Source organism: Hippocampus guttulatus, chromosome 6, assembly GCF_054856545.1.
Source record: "Hippocampus guttulatus isolate MCC_2025c chromosome 6, RoL_Hgut_1.0, whole genome shotgun sequence".
NCBI lineage: Eukaryota > Metazoa > Chordata > Actinopteri > Syngnathiformes > Syngnathidae > Hippocampus > Hippocampus guttulatus.
In genome coordinates, this window is record NC_141266.1 from 22,226,140 (window position 1) to 22,244,551 (window position 18,412).

At 46.3% G+C, this 18,412-nt stretch overlaps 1 protein-coding gene across 3 annotated transcripts in view; it reads left to right on the top strand.

Moving 5' to 3' along the window:
• Positions 1-12,780: 12,780 nt before the first annotated feature.
• bcam (basal cell adhesion molecule (Lutheran blood group)) overlaps positions 12,781-18,412 on the top strand; it is a 46,469-nt gene continuing 40,837 nt past the window's right edge. For 2 of the 3 annotated variants that reach the window (XM_086113653.1, XM_086113654.1), the window contains exon 1: positions 12,782-13,134. In XM_086113653.1, coding sequence (XP_085969779.1) covers positions 13,071-13,134 — 64 coding nt within the window. In that variant the 5' untranslated portion in view covers positions 12,782-13,070. Of the gene's footprint in view, positions 13,135-18,412 lie in introns of all 3 variants that reach the window. The other variant, XM_086113652.1, reaches the window with a different exon arrangement.

Consider the following 18,412-nt stretch of genomic DNA (forward strand, 5'->3'; position numbering starts at 1 on the left):
CACCGGCCACCCCCCCCCCCACCCAAAAAAGAGACAGGCAGGAGAAAGAAAACCGGGAGGCTGGAGAGTGACCGATTATGCTGTGATGCAAAGCAACTGTTGCTAACGGGCAAAAAGCGTTCCATTCCACTTGATTATCGTTCAGCCTCACACAGGGCGCGCAGAGGCCGACTGAAAAGCTTCTTTTCGGTCAGTGAGTTTGACACAAGAAGCAAAACAGAGCGACACTTTGAGGAAAAAGCGGCGCATCAAACAAACACAAAAAAGTCCAAAGTGCAAGAAGTGGATTTATTTTTGGATGGATCAGACAAAATTTCAGCGATTGTCTCGAGTCTCCTTGACTAAAACCAACGATAGAGACGACTAACTCGTACTGGCATATTTCAACAATCTTTCTGCATCTGTGTGTGTGTTATTCACCAATAGGCAAACTGTTAGAAAACTACAGCGCCTTGTTTACTTTCTAACGTGGCTTGTAGCCAACTTGAGTGACATCACTCATGCAACAATCGCGACACGCCCTCATACCGGTCAGGGGAAATTTCACTCTTGCTCCTCGCTCATCTACTAAACAGCTTCAAACTGTTAAAACCCAAAAAAGTGAATTCTTTGATGTTCGTGCAAATGAAGTCACACACAACGGTGTTTTGATGTTTCATGAAGCTTCTTTTTCCATTCCCACGCAAACTTCAGCCACACGAGGTGCATTGCGGAAAAGAATTTATTCGTTGATGTCAGCTGAAATTAGCTCTGGCGCGAAGGCGATTTGAACCTCGGAAGTGTCTCACAACTTTGCAGATGGCGGTTCGAACTCCGACTTTAGTGGGACGCTAAAAGTAAATTTGACAAGTTGACAGATGCCCGCACACGTGAATCATGGCACCGCTCAAACACCCCCCCCCCCCTCCCCCAAACAAGCATTTGTTTAAAATTCTGCTCCAATTTTGATTTGCAGGTCCTCCGGGCTATGTCCACTTCACAATTTGATTAGCGCATTTGCCCATAAAGGACAACGACCACAATTTTGCTAGTAACTTAAAGCCTGTAGAGATTAGAAAGCGTCCCTCATGAGCTGTAGATGCCTTGCACACTCAATTGTGGTATTTCAAGTCCTCGTCGTGTGCCCCCACGTGTCAGGCAGATCATAGCCGCCCCTCTGTTCATCTTTGGCCGCGGTCCAACACTTTCGGGTCCGCTATGATGAGAAAGCGTGAGCTCATCAAGGGAGCGCGTGACTCTGGCGGCCCCCCCGACTCGTCTTTATGGCGTCAGAGTTCTGCGAAGCGGTCGCGGCTGAGTCACGCTCCGCCGGCGAGTACGGAGGATTGTTTTTCGGGGCTTCGGGAAATCGGGCGCTTGAGCTGGAGCCCCTCCGCCCCCATTATGCGCAGCGCGGATCCAAACACACTCACGCTAATTGATGTTGTTGTGGTGGGAGGCCTCCTAATGCACTCTGCCGTGCAGCCAGGCACTCAAGTTGCAAGCGAATCCCATCTATGCCACCCCCTCCAAAAAAAAAAAAACATCTGCTGCCAATTGATTAGAATAACAGATATTGATTTGAATGGACGAGCGCAGCAGCAGAAGTAATTTGCTCACAGTGAGGCAATGAGGTGGGAGAAAATGTGTTGGCCATTTAATATGCTTATTAAATCTTTAATGACATTGTCACCAGCCACTCCTGGGGATGCTATTTTTTTTAAGGGGGGGGGCAGCAGGGTCAAACCTTGACAATAAAACACAATGCGATTCAACCACAAACAAGGAACTGATAAAAGAGACAAAAATGTCAGAATGTGGATTGATTTGAAAATGCTTTTATCATTTAAAAAAAACATTTATAACACATTGCACAACAGTTTGACAACTCGACTAGGCTAGCAAGTGACTCGTCAGCATTTTTAACATTTCAACAGTGACAATCATGTGGCGATAAGGCGCTTGATAAAAGGTACACAAAAGCAAAACCGGCAGACCTTGCAAAAAAAAAAAAAAAAAAAAAGGCCTTAAAATGGCCCACTAGCTTCATGCTAACATAATGGCAAATGCCATTGACATGCTCGTGCTAAGCATCGATGTTCGCTCTTTTTGTACTCTTTTGCCAGTGGATATTTGAACACATACAGTGAAGCAACACATGCAGACAGATAATTGAACAATACTCATATGCATGTACAGTATATCTTTTTATAACCACAATGAAAAATTACCTCCAGTGCGCCCACGGCCCTTGTGAAGATGTGCGGAATAGAAATGAATTGATGAAAAATTCCCAATATCACCCTGAGAGATTTACAGTTTTAGGAGAATTATTATTCTCACCTAAACGTTCTTGTCAAGTGTTTAACAATCAGTTACAATGTAAAAGCATGGGTCTTATCGGCTCTCACCACCACATCTTTCATTTCATTTTCTTCTCCTTACCACCCTCTCTGCCCCCTGCAGAGTCACAAAGGAGACAGTCGATAGTTACGTGGCCGCATGAGCGTGTGTCACGGCCCCCGCCCGCCCCCCATCGCACCCACGCCACCGCACTGTCATTGTGGCGTTAATGCCTCCCGTAATGGCTGCAAAGAGGCGCGTAGGAGGAGAGGTGAATGTCCAGTTTGTTGGCCGAGCGAGAATAAAAACAGGAAGAGGGCGATACGTGCGGCAAACGTTTGGGACAAGTCATCACGGGGGGTTGGGGGGGCATGAAACCCAGAATTAAAATGAACGAAGGTTGTGTTCTATTCTGGTTCGCTCGATGCCGGGTGATCACTGGTGCTCAGTTGGTAACACAGAGCTGTCATTGCTGCTAACATTTCTAAAAGGGCCTATTAGCATATTGCATCGAGTGTGGGCGTTGTGTGCTTGCGTGAGGGGGTACACGCTGCGAGTGGGTGTCTCAGGGGACGTCCTTCTCCTGGCCCCTGTCATGCCCCCCCCGCTCCCCCACCCTCCGAATTAGTCGAGATGTAATGGTTCAGGCTTCATCAGCCCCACACAGATGGCTCCCTCAATTGATGTACTGTACAGGTGGGGAGAACAGATATGGCAGCAGGGATGAGAAAGACGGTCAAGTGGAGGTGGAGCTCACACATCCATCATGTGCTTGCCATACAAATATGTATTATTCTTTAAAAAAAAAAAGAGTCAATCTGCAGGTGCTGTTAAATGCCATTCCCAGTTGAAATTTACTGTCAAACTAAACATCAAACAAAGAGATTGACACTTTGTGTATTTACAGCAATTTGAATTAGCATTATGCAAAAGAGCCTTTGATCAGGCAAACATAGCTAGTATCATAAAACTCGTGTTCATACTCCTTATTCTCTGGCGAGGAAAAGAAATTTGACCAATATCGATGCCGCTTACTGAGCAATTATGACCGTCTGCTTTATGTACAACCATCTGTCTGACTTATACTAGTAAAAGCAACGACTCTTTATTTATATTCCATTTAATTATTTGTTGTTACTAATGTATGCTTTTGTAAAGTACGATAATAGAGATTGCTAGTTATTAAAAACATTACAAAAATGTTTTTTTCTCCATTAGTTTCGTTTTTTTAAACGGGCGCATAGCATTTCCATTCATTTAAATGGGTAACGATAATTTCACTTCAGGCTGTGGTTACCGAACAAATTAAACTCGTATCTCAAGGCACGACTGTACCTGTAAATGTAGGATGCGCAGTGAAGGTACACACACGTTTGCTACTCGACGGCGGCTGTAACGTTTTTAATCGCATCCGGGTGGACCGAAATAAAAGCTGCAAGAGGCTTGCTGAAAGTCGATGAATATTCTGCAAAACTGTTGATATATTCTTACTCAAGCCCTGCGGCTTGTGTGTGTGCGCATGCGTTCATGTGTGTGTGTGTGTGTGTGTGTGTGTGTGTGTGTGTATGAGAGTGAGCGCGCATGTGAATGCAGAGACAGCACCAACCTTGAGTTGCGTAGGCGCGATGGAGTCTTTACACACGCACACACACACATTCCTTCACCCATCGGGCAGCGGAAGATAGCGAGCGAGTTTGTTTACGAGAAATTGCCGAGCGCAGGCGTGAAGACTTTGAAGGCAAAGAGCTGACTCCTAATTAATGAGTCGGTGAATGCTGCATTTCCAAGCATTACACAAGACGTGCATTGGGACTGAAAGCCAAGTGGCTTACCAGACGAGTACCGACGGCGACTGACGAAAACGAATAACAGCGAGAAACAATTTTTTGTTTCTTTTTTCAGCCTCGTTAAATTGCTCTTTTTTTTTTTTTTCACAACCTGACCTAGTGACCGCAGTTTCATTTCCATTAGCCTCCTCGTTTGAGACTACAACATGCACTGTGTCTTACACAGCGTTACAGGAGTTTCATTTCGTTCCGCTGTACGTGGTACAGAAATGGAAAATGGCGCTCTTTGAAAAACGTTCAACCTCAACGTTGAATTGGCTAAATCATGAAGATCCAAAACAGTCTTGCAGGGCATTCGTCTGGAATTTTGGAGTAGAAATTGTGCGGCACTAATAAAGGTTGGCCCATTTATGGCCAAACTTAAAAACAGTAGACGCCAAACATTTCTGCCCCAAATCATCTTTCCCCATTGAAATGAATGGAAAATCAGTTAATCTGTTCTAGCCTCCGATTAAAAAAAAAGAAATTAATAACGTCTGATTTAATTATAAAAGAAATAGCACTCTATCATATTGTACTTTATAAAAACATAGTCATGACAATATTAAAATAGAACAACAATTGTCTGAACTAAGCCATTTCAGTTATATCCCCCCCCCCCATCCATGCCACGGTATTGGTCGTTATCTTTTAACACAAACCAATGATCAGGCCTTTGTTGACTTTGATTGACCGGACTCGGGCTCTAACTCCGCCCACTTATCTGTATGTGTGGACCTGACTTGAGATCAAAATCAACCTTCCCCAGTGTCAGACAGTCTTCGTTTTAAATTGTGTCGCCAATTTATCAGAATAAATAACTGTTCCATTCATGATTATATAGCAGACTGATGTCTTGACCAAGTTCTTTTTTGGGTTGGTATTAATCAATTCTGTGAACGTTATGGCGGTTCTCCTGGCATGGAGCCAAAATAGAGCTCAACTTTAGGAAATTTTCCAAAGAAACGGCAACAGCTCATTCCTCCTCTCTTATGACCATCATTGTGAATGATTTGCAAGCATCTCTCTTCCTAGCAAACTGATGCTGTCATGGATCCAGCAAGCAGTGGAAGTGGAAAAAAAAAAGTCATACTGAGATGAATCACAAGGGCTGAATCATTGGCTTTACTGATCAACGATATGCAATGAATTCCCGCAGACTTCACTGCAAAGCGACTCACAGCTGCTGCGTGATCGTGGTGAACAGAGTCAAATCAGAAAACGATCTGGCACACACAAAAGTGAAAAGAACACATATCGGCTTTGAGATACGAGTGACCAAACCCAGACAACGGATGAGCTGTGACGTTTGCAACGTGAGCCCGAAGGCATGCTGAGGTCAATATCAGTCAGTAGTAGGGTCACACGCTGGATAAAAATTTCTGCCCCCTACCATTAATAAAAGCTGGCGGATTAATCACCTTCATTCTTATTCCATGAATAACATTCCAATAACCGATTAATCCGCCAATTAATTAAAAACGATATCATGAATAAAGTAGCCTATTTTTTGTTACCTTCACGCTTACAAAATGAAAGACATAAATGGCTCTCAGACACTTGACCCTTTTACAATAGTTTGCCCTTTGGTATTCTTTTAACTTTCCAACAGAGGGAAACATTGGCAAAAATTGGCGGATTTTTATTGATTCATTTGCTCATTTTCGTTTTTGGCAGGAAGTCAAGTCAAAATGATTGCTAGCTTAGTTAGCAAGTCCATGACAATGATTTGGTATGTGGGGCACCGACACGGTATTCTGATTTACATCGCGTTTGTGAAATATGAATTCCGGAGGCAAGATCTACCCATTTTTATCCATACCAGACGGCGGCCAATTTGCCATTTCCCGCCAACTAAAAAGTACTCCGCTTGTGAACATCACATGACCGAACCCATAAAACAGGTGAACTGTGATTGGTCGTTACTTGAGCCCCAGGCAACTGTTATGTCATTTTCAGTCGACAGCAAGTGGCAGCACATGGAGACAGCATATAACAATATTCTCAGGCATATAGTCTTTATCCTCTGCGAAGCATGACGAATATTACTGCTGCCAAAAAAGCCAAAAACGGCAACCTTGGTTTTTCGTCCAACCAGAAACAAAATCTCACGTCCGAAAATGCATGAAGGTTTGAATCTCTCTTTCATGCTTCCCTGCAATGCGACATCCTCCCCGATTATTTCTACCTTCACTTTCGGTCTTCCCTTCTTTTTAGCTCCTATTCCCTTGTAGTTATTCCTCAGGGCTACATGTTACTCATCCCCTTACTTTTGGAATTAAAGTACTCCTCACCCCCTCCCCCCCACGTTTAATTTGCTCACTTCATTATTCTTTCATCACACGTCTCTTGCCTTTGTAGTGCCTCTGTGTCTGTTTCACTGAAACTCTTGGCTGCAGGCTGCTGTGTTAAATATTCTCTCTACGGTCTGTGACATAGAGTAAAGGAGGTGTGTGTGGGGGGGGGGGGTGCATGTCACAAGTAATTTTTAACGTGACGCCAGGTTGTTCTTGGTTTTTTTTTCCACAAGGTCTGCCGGTTTTGCTTTTGTGTACCTTTTATCAAGTGCCTGATCGCCGCATGATTGCCACCATTGAAATGTGAAAAATGCTGACGAGTTACTTGCTAGCCTGCTTGGGTTGCTTACTTCCTCTGCGCTTTTTTGATGTTTTCGTTTTACAGTAATAGATTGATCATCGTGGGTCGCTTCAGCTGTATCTCCTTGCTTTTTGTGGTCGTCGTCGTTAAAAAAAAAAAAGAGACCTTAATGACTTGTCGGCTAACGGCGATTGCTTTCGACACAGCAATGCAGGACAAGTACTGCCAGTTTGTGTGTGAGCTTGTGAAACATCACAACTTCTGGACGTCCCTATGTGGAAAACTCTTCTGTGAAGAAAAGATGTGAAAAATCCTCAACATTTCAAGAGTAGTAATGGTGATTGCTTTCAACACAAATGGACTTCAAACCCCAATCACGCATTTTAGTCTACTCTGGGTTGAACCGACTCTTCTATGCGCCGATTTTATTATCCCGCATCTAGTCAGCCAAAATGAGTTTCCTGCTCAGGGTGTCTGGGTTCCCCCTTCGAGTTTGGGTGAGAGGCACGGTCATCCGAGAGGGAAACAAACACGAGTCGCTACTGCTCCATGTTGAAAGGAGCCAGATGAAGTGACTCGGGCATCGGGTTAGAATGCCTCCTGGACTCCTCGCTGGTGAGGTGTTCCGGGTCCATGTCTCACGGGCAGGAGGCCCATCCAGGCCACACTGGAGAGACCAGGCCACCTTGAGATCCTCCCGAAAGAGTTTGATGAAGTGGCTGGGGAGAGAGAAGTCTCAGTTTCCCTGCTGAGGCTGCTGCTCCCATGACGCATTGACTTGACATTCCTCACATGATCATTGAGGACAAAAGCTTTTCGTCAGTCAACCCTGCCTGTGCTGTACCCATACATCCAGTCGGCATTCGGTTTGGGCTTGATCCGACCTTTGAAGGCAGGAAATTTCAGGTGTGAATTATGGCCCCTCATTTCCCATTCGTTGCCATTTATTCACACGTAGAAATAAAATGGAGAGCATGCCTGCTTTCACAGTCAGCGTGAACTGGATTATCGACTTTTGAAAAGGTGGTTGAAGAAGGCCTCCTGACAGATGGAGGTTCACAGTCCTCATTTCAAAAACTGGGGGCCGACCAGATTGTGAGCGCCAATTACTGGGGTCTCCCATATGTTCATCAGGAATTCTGATCAGGGGGGAGGCGGCTCAGCCTCGAATGCAAGTCGAAACCGTCAGTTAACGTGTTTTGTGGAGGTGGATGTGACTGACTGGGCCCACTTTGATGATCTGGTTTTTCAGAAGAGTTGGAAAAGGTGTCTGGCTGAGACCATGTGGGAATTGGGCCCATGTGGCCGCTGTTCTTTGGACTTTGGGCTCTGGCTAAATGAGACAAATTGTACCTGGCAGCTGATTTGCCGGTTGATCGCCACTCAATGTTCAAGAGTTGAAACATCGGGATGCTTCATGGGATTGGTTAGTGCACTCAACCTGTCAAGGTATTCCAAGCGCATCCATCTCAGTGGAGAACCTGCGGCACAGGGGATCACATTTCTGACCTAAGCTGCAGGCATTCCCAGGTGAGAGCGGATATTTAAACTGAGCTCAGCCGGGCTTCCCAAGCGGAGGCGGGATCCTAAAGACAAGCTTTGGGTCATCGTTTGTTGAAACTCAATCCGAGAATGTCATTTTGGAAGAACAGATCTAGATATTAGCGCGCGTAGGGTTGCTTCTTGAAATTCCACACTGTTCCTGTAACTTTCAAAGTAGATCGTGCATTCGCTTGAGAACTGTTGTCATTTCCCCACGAGTTGAAAAGAACCACTTGAGATTTCAACTCGTGAAGAGATGGTGGCCTAAGACGAGAACATTGCTTTCAAGACAACGCGGCGTTTGCTCCGACACTCCTGTCCTGACAAGCTCCTTTCACACAACTCATCAAAGCTGTTTTTTCCTTTTTTTTGTGTGTGTGAAGAAAAAAAACCCACCGATATGTGCAAATGTCTGGTTTCCAAGGTAGTATCAGATGCTTAACATGCGTTGGACACATCTCCCGGTACCGTGGTACCTCTACTTGCCTCTACTAAATGTCTTAACTTGAAAAATTTGTAAGTAGAGACGCGTTTTCCATGTAAATGCCCTAATTAGTTCCAAGCACCCCCAAAATTCTGACATAAATGTTTCCTAAAACATAAATATACATCAAAATATGTAACAAATACATGTTACAATTAGATTATTGCACAATAAATGAGAGCTGTGCATCATGAAAAAACAAAGAATAAAGAATAAAAATGATGGTCATTTAACTTTTAACTATGTCTTCATCGTTTTTTTGTCCATGTTCTCCCTCAGAAGTGGTTTTTACCTGGCGTTTTGTAAAGAACTGACCCAAGGACATTTGCTTTTGTCGGCTTTGAACAATCCTTCGAAAATATCCAAGGCAAACATCCGCATGGTGAGCGATCGCCCGACTGGTGAACACTTTTTCTGGGAGATTCACATTTACGTCAAACTATCGGAGCGACTCATGGCCCGAGGGGCGAATGACGAAGATGCTGCATAGACACATTTCTGTCTATTTATCTCTCTGCACACATAGATACATTCGGTAGAGGTCCCTCTTAGCCAATGGGATGCCAGGATGATGCTCAGGAATACCCAATGGCAGAGCAGCTATAAGTATGTTGCACTTAGGAAACTCGGAGCTGCGAGTAGGAGCCCATACGATATTTTTACCTTTCGTATCTTGAAATTTCTTTTGTAACAAGAGGCAATATTTTCCTGTTGAGGCGTTTCGTAACTTGGAAATTTTGTATGAAGAGACGTTCATCAGTAGAGGTACCACTGTCCACCAATTTTCTCAAACTGTGTGAAAGAGACTATGGGCACGTATGACTGATCCCATATTCTCCCCTTTTCTCTGCTTCCCTCATTACCGGTCACCTCTGTTCTTCATCCTCTTCCATCCTCCTCCCCCCCCTTGACTACACTCTCCTGCAGCTCCATTAGGTAATGAACCAATCCAGTCAATCACACTTTGGATGACTGCAGTCCTTACGTAAGAATGCCCTTGCTCGACCACATCAGCATCTAAGACGAGGCTTTGCGGCATGACGCCGGGCTTATGTAAGAAAATGCGAAGGTTACACCAAACTACGTCAGGACATGTTAGATCTTCCGTCTGAAAAAGACAGACCCCGTGACTGTTCGCAGGTCGAGACTCAGGGATGAGTGGGAAAGCCTCCTCCGTTCTCCTCCTCCGAAACAAAAATCTCAGAAATTCGAGGAAGGCGAAAGGGTAAACCGTGGCCCCCGGTAGCGTGAATCAACTGCTGCCGGTGTTCTTGGCAGGCGGGCTATGTATAGAACAGCTGTGGGTTGCTATCAAAGCTCCACACGTTGCAGTGGAGCAGGTTGCAAGTATCGCCTCACTTCTTGTCACGAGCCTGATAAAATATTAGCCAGCTGTTTTGGGAGACAACCACACTCGGAATGTGTGTCAACTGCTCCTGCACGACGTGTCCCGTGTTTCGGTTGCCGCCATCTACTCCCGATTTTCACCGTCTGAGGAAAACGCCACCCAAAAGAAACCATCCGCAAATGAATTTACAGCTGGAACTGACAAGTGATTTTGAGATACAACCTCCTGTGGCTAACTTTACAAGTCAGGACAGTTTATTGCCGTTCCCAGTTGAGGTTTAAACGATCATTCCACGTAACTCACAGACGTCTGCTCGCTTTATGCTAACTTACAAGACAAAAGCTTAGATGGGCTAACTAAGCTAGCAGCGATGAAATTCCGTCAAGCCAGTGGTCCCTAACCTTTTTTCCATTTCGTGTTAGTCCAGATTTTAGGCAACTAATCACCAATGTGCTGGTGGGGGTGCTGAATTATTTTCCAACTGGGTATATGCGTATATGCTCTGGTACCCTCCAGTTTATCTGTGCGGGGCTGAACAAGATGGCGTACCGGTCCGTGCTTGAAGCAACTGATATTTGAATCCAATCAGTTGACAAAGAATTTAGCAACACTCAGGAATATATTCTTTGTCCTCTGCTCAAAACGCTGAATATTACTGTTGCTTACCAGGTCACTTAAAGTCGTTGTGAAAATCGTCTTCGTTTTTGTGTCGCCATGACTGCACTACAGTCGCCAAGTCGCGCACGCGAGAAGGAGCCCCAATCAGTTCATCCTGATCTTAAGAAACATTCGACAACTCTCGAGGGGAGTCTTAGAGCGAAATATCCCCAATTGCTCCAGTTGGTCTCAATTTTACCTCATTTGCGCAAGTCACGTTTTGGACCGCTTTTGTCCAAAAAGCCACTTTAACGACAGTATGCCTGCAGCCTAGCCTGTAAATACCCAAACAGATTGTGAGGGGATTTCGTGTCTCGGAATGAATGGTATGTCTGCGAGGAACAGACAGCTTAGCCCACTCCCAGCAAATGGCTCCCACTTGCTTTGAAAATGAAAAGCACGTTTGTATGTTGACTGAGGGTCTACGACGGCACGGCAGGAACTTGGTCGCACGAGGCCGGCAAGGCAGCTGGAGGATGCTGAACATTGTTTCCGGCTCCGAAACGAAATCTCCATCGATTATGACAACCGCGCCCCACCCTGCCCCCCTGCGACATGTTCACGCTCAAATTTCATATGTAGGGACTGATGCTCGAGGGATGCTTTGTTTGCAATTCACAAGATTCTCCCACCAAATTCCTGATGTGGGTCGTTCCGCCGAATCATTGATATTCACGTCACCCAAGAAATAAATTGTATAAATGCACGATAAAATTAACTGCGACATACTTTTTTTTTTTTAATTAAGCAAAGTGCCCTGCACATTGATCTGATTTGCATACTTAATAAATAAACAATATAAAAGATGAATTTGAACTACCTTGATCATCCAAAATATAATTTGCTGCTTGTCCTTATTTCCTAAAATGAGATTTTACCATGTAAATCCATCCATCCATCCATTTTCCGAACCGCTTGATCCTCACTAGGGTCGCGGGGGGTGCTGGAGCCTATCCCAGCCGTTTCCGGGCAGTAGGCGGGGGACACCCTGAATCAGTTGCCAGCCAATCGCAGGGCACACAGAGACGAACAACCATCCACGCTCACACTCACACCTAGGGACAATTTAGAGCGGCCAATCAGCCTGCCATGCATGTTTTTGGAATGTGGGAGGAAACCGGAGCACCCGCAGAAAACCCACGCAGGCCCGGGGAGAACATGCAAACTCCACACAGGGAGGCCGGTGCTGGAATCGAACCCGGTACCTCTGCACTGTGAAGCCGACGTGCTAACCACTGGACTACCGGGCCGCCCCCGTGTAAATCCTTTAGAAATATATATATTTTTGGACATATTTAATTCCCCTTATCTCCACGTCACGTCAGAGTAAGACGAGGCAGCGCCATTTATGTCGCGGATTTCAGACACATGGTAACTCAATGTGCTTCACATAGAAACAAACGCACAGAGAACAACATAAAACAAGCACCACGCCCCCACAATCAGAAATCCTAAATTTCTACTTTCAACCTTTGTTTCTGCCACGTATCCCTCCGATCTTCAACTAACTTTTAACATTTGTTATATTCAGTGAAAATCTAATGATGGCTTTCAAAATAAAATCTGCGAAACAAAGACGACATTCATCAGACTGGACTAGCCTCTATTGAACTTTTTTTTTTTTGTCGGGCAAAAAAAACCTTTAATTTGAGAATATCTGTTTTGTACATCTGCAATATGGATTGAAATATCCTGTGTCAAAGAAAAGGACAATCAAACCAGCCACCTTCTGCGCGTATTGTACGCGCCCATCCCAAGTCACTTAGAGTGTAAATTTGGTTTATCTTCAATCCTTTTAACCATTTTTGAGTCTTTTTTTTTTTTTGGTGAATGACAAACTGAAAGTGGAAAGCTCAGTCAAGCGGATCGGGTTTTCCCCCCTTCTTCTCTGTGCCAGTGAGTGAGGTGGAGGAGTGAGTTTGAAGAGAGATAGGAAAGAGAGAGAGCGAGAGAGAAAGAGGGGGGGCGGGGAATTTGAGGGTGGGGGGTACTACCTTTTGTGCAGATATATCGAGAGGAGTACCACCCGCGTCAGATTACTGCGTGCGTGTACGAGAGAGAGAGCGAGCGAGCGAGAGAGAGAGAGAGAGAGAGAGAGAGAGAGAGAGAGAGAGAGAGAGAGAGAGAGAGAGAGAGAGCTTTCCAGTTCCAAAAAGAAGACCCAAGCCTCACAACAGCTACTTGCTTGCCTGCTTGAACCAACACAACCTAAAGAGCAGAAAGTTTTTTCATCCCCCGCCCCCCCCAAAAAAAAACAACAACAAAGAAAGAAAGAAAAGAAAACGTTGTCATCATGGACGGGATAAAGTTCGGACACGCGTGGCTTGTGTGCACCTTGCTGCTCTGCGTATTGCAACGTAAGTTTTCGCTCTTCTTTTTTTTTTTTTTTTGTGTAAAATTGATTAATTTTGCCGCCGCGCGGTAAGACGCTTTTCACTCCCCCGAGCTGCCTGTTTTTAGTTCGAAGCCAACTTTTCTGCGTGCCTTCTTCCGCGGGAGGTCAACTTCCCACTTTTGCGGGGTGGTTTGGTGAAGGAAACCGTGATGGATGGATTCCGACCGTCCACCCAACAAGTGCGAACTTGCTTGTGAGGTTCCGGTGGTCCGCTCCGGCCCACCTTAACTTGGCGGCGTTGCTTTGAAGTGGTGCCCGGGGGGGCGGGGGCCGGGGGGGGGGGGTAGTCCCCCTTCTCCACACTTGATTGCACTTGTTGGCGCTTTCCTCTTCCCCCCTTGGGGACACCGTTGCAGGTTCAGGCTATGTTAACACACGGCAGTGATGCCAAAGACGAATGGTTTACAAAAATAATAATAACAATAAGAAGAAGAAACGGTATGTAAGAGTGTCCGACTTTGCTCGTATTTCATCCCATTCATTCCAAGTCGAGTTTGTGTTTGGATTGCCTTCACAATGAACCAAAACAAACAGCAACCAAAAGACACCCCCACCCCCAAACCATAGACACACACACACACACTCGAATGAAAAATCAGTCCCCTCATATTCTTAATACGTGGTCAGTTGTTCTTTTTAAAACCTAAAAATAATGCATTTAAATTCGTTTTGCTCCGGAAGTAGGCGGGGTTTACTCCCTCAGTAGTATAGTTGATGGCGGGCTTGCAGATAACCTGGGGTGCCATATTTGAGAACTTTTAATGAATAAAAAAAGCACAAAAAAAGCTTATAATATACAGAAGTACTTGTGGTCCTCTTTCAAAAAAAAATCTAGAGTCCAGATTTAGTATGGGCTCACCTGACCATCATGACCACACCCATGAAGAGATTCTCAAGCATAGCATGGGTGGGTGGGGTCGAGGGGTAGGATCGCCCCCCACCCCCCACTCGACATCAAATTTTGGATATTGCAACATTTTAAAAGTAGGGGGGAACTCGCCAGTCGTCCTCATTAAAAAAAAAAAAAAAAGATCATTAGTGATTTACAATGGCAAGCTCGCTCCTCCCTCCCATAGCTGTTTAAGAGTCGCTGTGCTATGAGGTTTCTGGCATAATATTGGTGATGGTTGAGGGGGCCTGACACCCCCCCCCCCACACACACACACTCCCACACACTCTCTCAGGCGCGACGATTTTGTGGAGCATATTAATTTAAAAATAGAAAAAATACCCCCCCACACACACACACATATTTTAACGTGCCAACAAACAACAATTGGTGCCGTCTAATTGAAGGATGCGGTGCGGATCGCACATCTGGAAGCTGTGTGGCAATGGCGCTGCATTGATTTCAAGGCTCCCCCGCCCTCACGTCATGTTCTGTGGGAAAGAAAGTCATCTTTTCACCTTGTCCATAAAAAGATTGTTTACTAAATCCCTCTCTATTTTTTTCCCATCTACTAGCATTCTTCTGTCGTTAATAATAGCAACACTTGTAGGGTCTCGGTGGGACCCGCATTCCCAGTTAGCGCTCATAAAATGACCATCGCTGCACTAAACGGCATCATGGGACACATAACACGACCGCACGGCATGCTTGCGATCTCATGTGCATTCGCTACATGTTCCCATGCTGATGCCCCGTGACCCACTTCGCTTATCTTGGTGAAAGGTCCGCGTTCCGCCGGTGACAAGGATGCTCCGGCACAAAAAAAAAAACATTCTGAGGCAAAACGGCCTTGCCGTCTCGGAAGAAGTCTTCTGTGAGTTAGTCTCCAAAGTGACTTTGGAGGAAAGAGTCAACATGGCGGATCGTCAAACCGCAGTCGACTCTAAAAGTAGTCGCAACAAGTGGAGAGAATCATTGTGACAAGCATCAGCCGAGTTAAGTTACTCCTTTGTCTCTGCTTGCTTTCATTCCTTGCAGTCATTTCCTCCATTTTAATTTCTACACCCCCCCACCCCCCATCCCATCCCCGACTTAGCCTGGCAGCAACAACCCCCTGCAGCCATTTGCAATTATTATGGTATTAGGCCAGAAAAAGGGTCATTTAGCCTTAAGGCGATAAAAGTCAGCAGGAGCCCCCCCCCCCACTTTAAAAAAATGTCTTGGCTTTGACGTTGACTTGGATTGTTTGGGTTGTGCAGCACTGAGTGACAGATCCTTTGGGAAGAGCGGGTCCATATTTGGCCCCCCCCCCCTCCACCTCCTTTTTGTCATTCAGGCATCTGTACGTTTCGGAATGTCGGGGCTGTAATTATTGAGGTGATTCATACCCAAGTCAGCGTGCTGACTGCTGGGTGAGTGTGTTTTTTCCTGACAGTAACAAGAAGTCCCGTGATGGAATTAGTGACATTCCCCAGGACGTGTCGTAGCGCGCTCCGTAAACTTTGCGTTTGCTCGCCGTCTCTTTGCATTTGGCGGAAAAAAGGACTTCCTTTCTTTGGCTTAATCCTCCCGCTCACCGCCGCTAATCCGTTTACAAACAAGCGGGCTAACAATGCCTTGGCAGAGATTTGCAGAGGTGCGAAGTTAGCTCACACCCGGGGTGCGTTTGTTGTTTTGTCACCAGGGCTCTGCTCCCGCCAAACCACCGGGAGACACTTGGAAGCCTCCAGCGGTTTGAAAGTTGGACAGGTTCGGGTTTCTCTCACCAGGAAGCGCTTTGAGCTCGGAAATGGGATTTGAAGTTCTCCGTCTTTTCAACAAACCCACTTGCGTTGTTTACGTTTGTGGTAAATGACACATGAAACTCAATCAGAGCGGCCCGATTCAGGCCCTGATGACCTGGGAGGAGGCACCGCCGGAGCACCTGGGCCCTCAATCCTTGTTTACAGTCAGTTTGGCAACAATAATGTGGATCGCAGGAAGTTTTGCAATCTCTTGATGATTCCCTTCAATGCTCTACGTTCAATTTTGCTTTTGAACTTGAGTGGATTGACATCAGGCAACGATTGAATATAGTACCGGTCGGTATATGGTGCACCCCCAGCCCTGAAAGGCCTTGGGATTGGCCAGCCTCTTTTTGCAAAAAGCAAGGTGTCAACCAACAGGTTGTTCCCGTGATTGCCAAAAAGCCTTCCAATCCCGATTTCGCCATCATTTTTTGTCCACCGGTCATAGTTTGGCCCCTTTTTTGTGGTTAAAATTAGACTAGCGGCAGCCCGGTAGTTCAGTGGTTCGTGCCTCGACCTCACAGTGCACGGTTCGATTCCGGCTCTGGCCTTCCTGCGTGGAGTTTGTATGTTCTCCCTGGGCCTGCGTGGGTTTTCTCCGGGTACTCCGGTTTCCTCTCACATTCCAAAAACATGCATGGCAGGCGATTGATCACTTTAAATTGAGCCCTGCGATTGGCTGGCAAACGGTTCAGGGTGTCCCGCGCCTACTGCTCAAAGACAGCTGGGATAGCCCCCCCACCCCCCCCCCCCCACCACGACCCTTGTGAGGATAAAGCGGATCAGAAAATGGATGGATGAAAATACACTAAAATCAATGCACTCAATACTTTGCTAAGAAATGTGCTTGCCATTACATTATTTCATTTGCAGTACAGTTTCATCTTCCTCATCCGTCACAAACTTCTGTTTGAACCTGCCCCTCACCCCCACCCCCTCCCTGGCATCCAGTGGTGTTTGTGCGCATGTTTGCTCGCTGTGATGTACCACACTTTCCCGGCTTTTGTGTACGATTGCCAGATAATGATGCGGCGTAGAATCAGGAAGATTGCCCGCTGTTTTAGTGCAGGGGAAAGAGCCATGTTTGCTTTTTACGCCCCTCCCTATAAAGCTTACCACGGAAGATTTACGGCCACTCCCGGCCATTTTTAAAATGCCCTCCTTTGGCATCGTTGCCCAACGATCCAAAGCACTCAAGCCCCGTCTGATTCTCCTCCGCTGTCTGCGCCTTCCGTCATTGGCAGCGAGACGGGAGACGGTTCCTTCTCGGCAGCCTCATAATAGCATCTCGTCTCATCGCGGAGGAGGACTAAGGGGAAGAGAGAAGAGGCTCGTTTGAATCGTTTGATTTGGTGAAAGGCTTTTGCTTTATAGATGAGCTTCCTTGTCATCAGTGGGAGCCGCACCATGGGAGGAAGGGAGGTCGGAAGGAAGGGGAGGCCAGATGAAGTCACGGGATGAGAGAGATGATTAAAGCTAACTATTGTGTTGCCGCTATAGAGTCTTGTTATTCCTGTCTCGGGGGAGGGGAGGTTATGGCGATGGGCAATTTCAAATGCGGCCTTGAAATGAAAAGAGGCTCCATGGGGTGTGCGTGTGTGTCCTTGTGTCTCTACATTCGATGCCGGTAGTCGTGGCGATGGAGAACGGGGTGCAGGGGGGAGGTGGGGTTGCAGTTCGTAGGATGGAGCGAGATTGAAAATTCACAAAGCTCTCTCGTGCAGGGAAGGGAAAGGGCTGTTAAGTGCCGCCCATCCTTTTTGGCGCAGAGTGCTATCAGCCTAATGTGAATCACCGGCTTGATATCCCAAATGTCTTTTTGTTGTCGTCCTGACTTTGAAAAACGAAAAATGTTGCAGAATCCACACATCGGAAGAGTCACTTGGAGAACCAAGAAGCGCGACTGCGGAGTCGAGCCAAATTGTGTTTTGGTCAATCGGTTTCGGATTGGCACGTGCGCAAGAGATGGCGGCTGTAAAGAAAAGACAGAGTGCGTGTTAGCAGTGAAGAATACCAACTAAAAAAGGGGATCCCCACAACAACAAAAAAAAAGCCTGAAACTGTGGACGAGGGGATCATTCTCTTGGCAGCGCAGAGGAAACCGCAACCGCTGCAAACCTCAACTCCACCATCTGACTGTTGGCTGGCAGGGTGTCCTCTGGGAGCCCCCGCAAGCTGTTGCCTTTTCAGTCATCAACAGTTGCCTCAGCAGCAGTTGTCGAATGCACCCCTTCCAAAAAGCCCCCCGCCCCCTTCCCCCCTCACACTCTGGGTTCAATTACCACCTAGTGGTGATCCTCCCCTGCTGGCTTGGTGGCAAGTTGTGCAGCTTCCATAGTATCCTCACACCACTCTTTTTTTTTTTGTTCCTCCCCAAGAGCAAGGGCTTCAAAGGCCCATCCAAAGTTCTGGAACAATAGGAACCACGTGGTCCATTTAAGTGCAAGTTGACCACGATACAGGTCAGATGGGTGGATCCGGATGTGCCGTTTGGCAATAGCTGCGTACATAGCCTAGCGTCCTAGCAAATGAACACGAAAGCGCCATTTGCCGACACGAGCCCA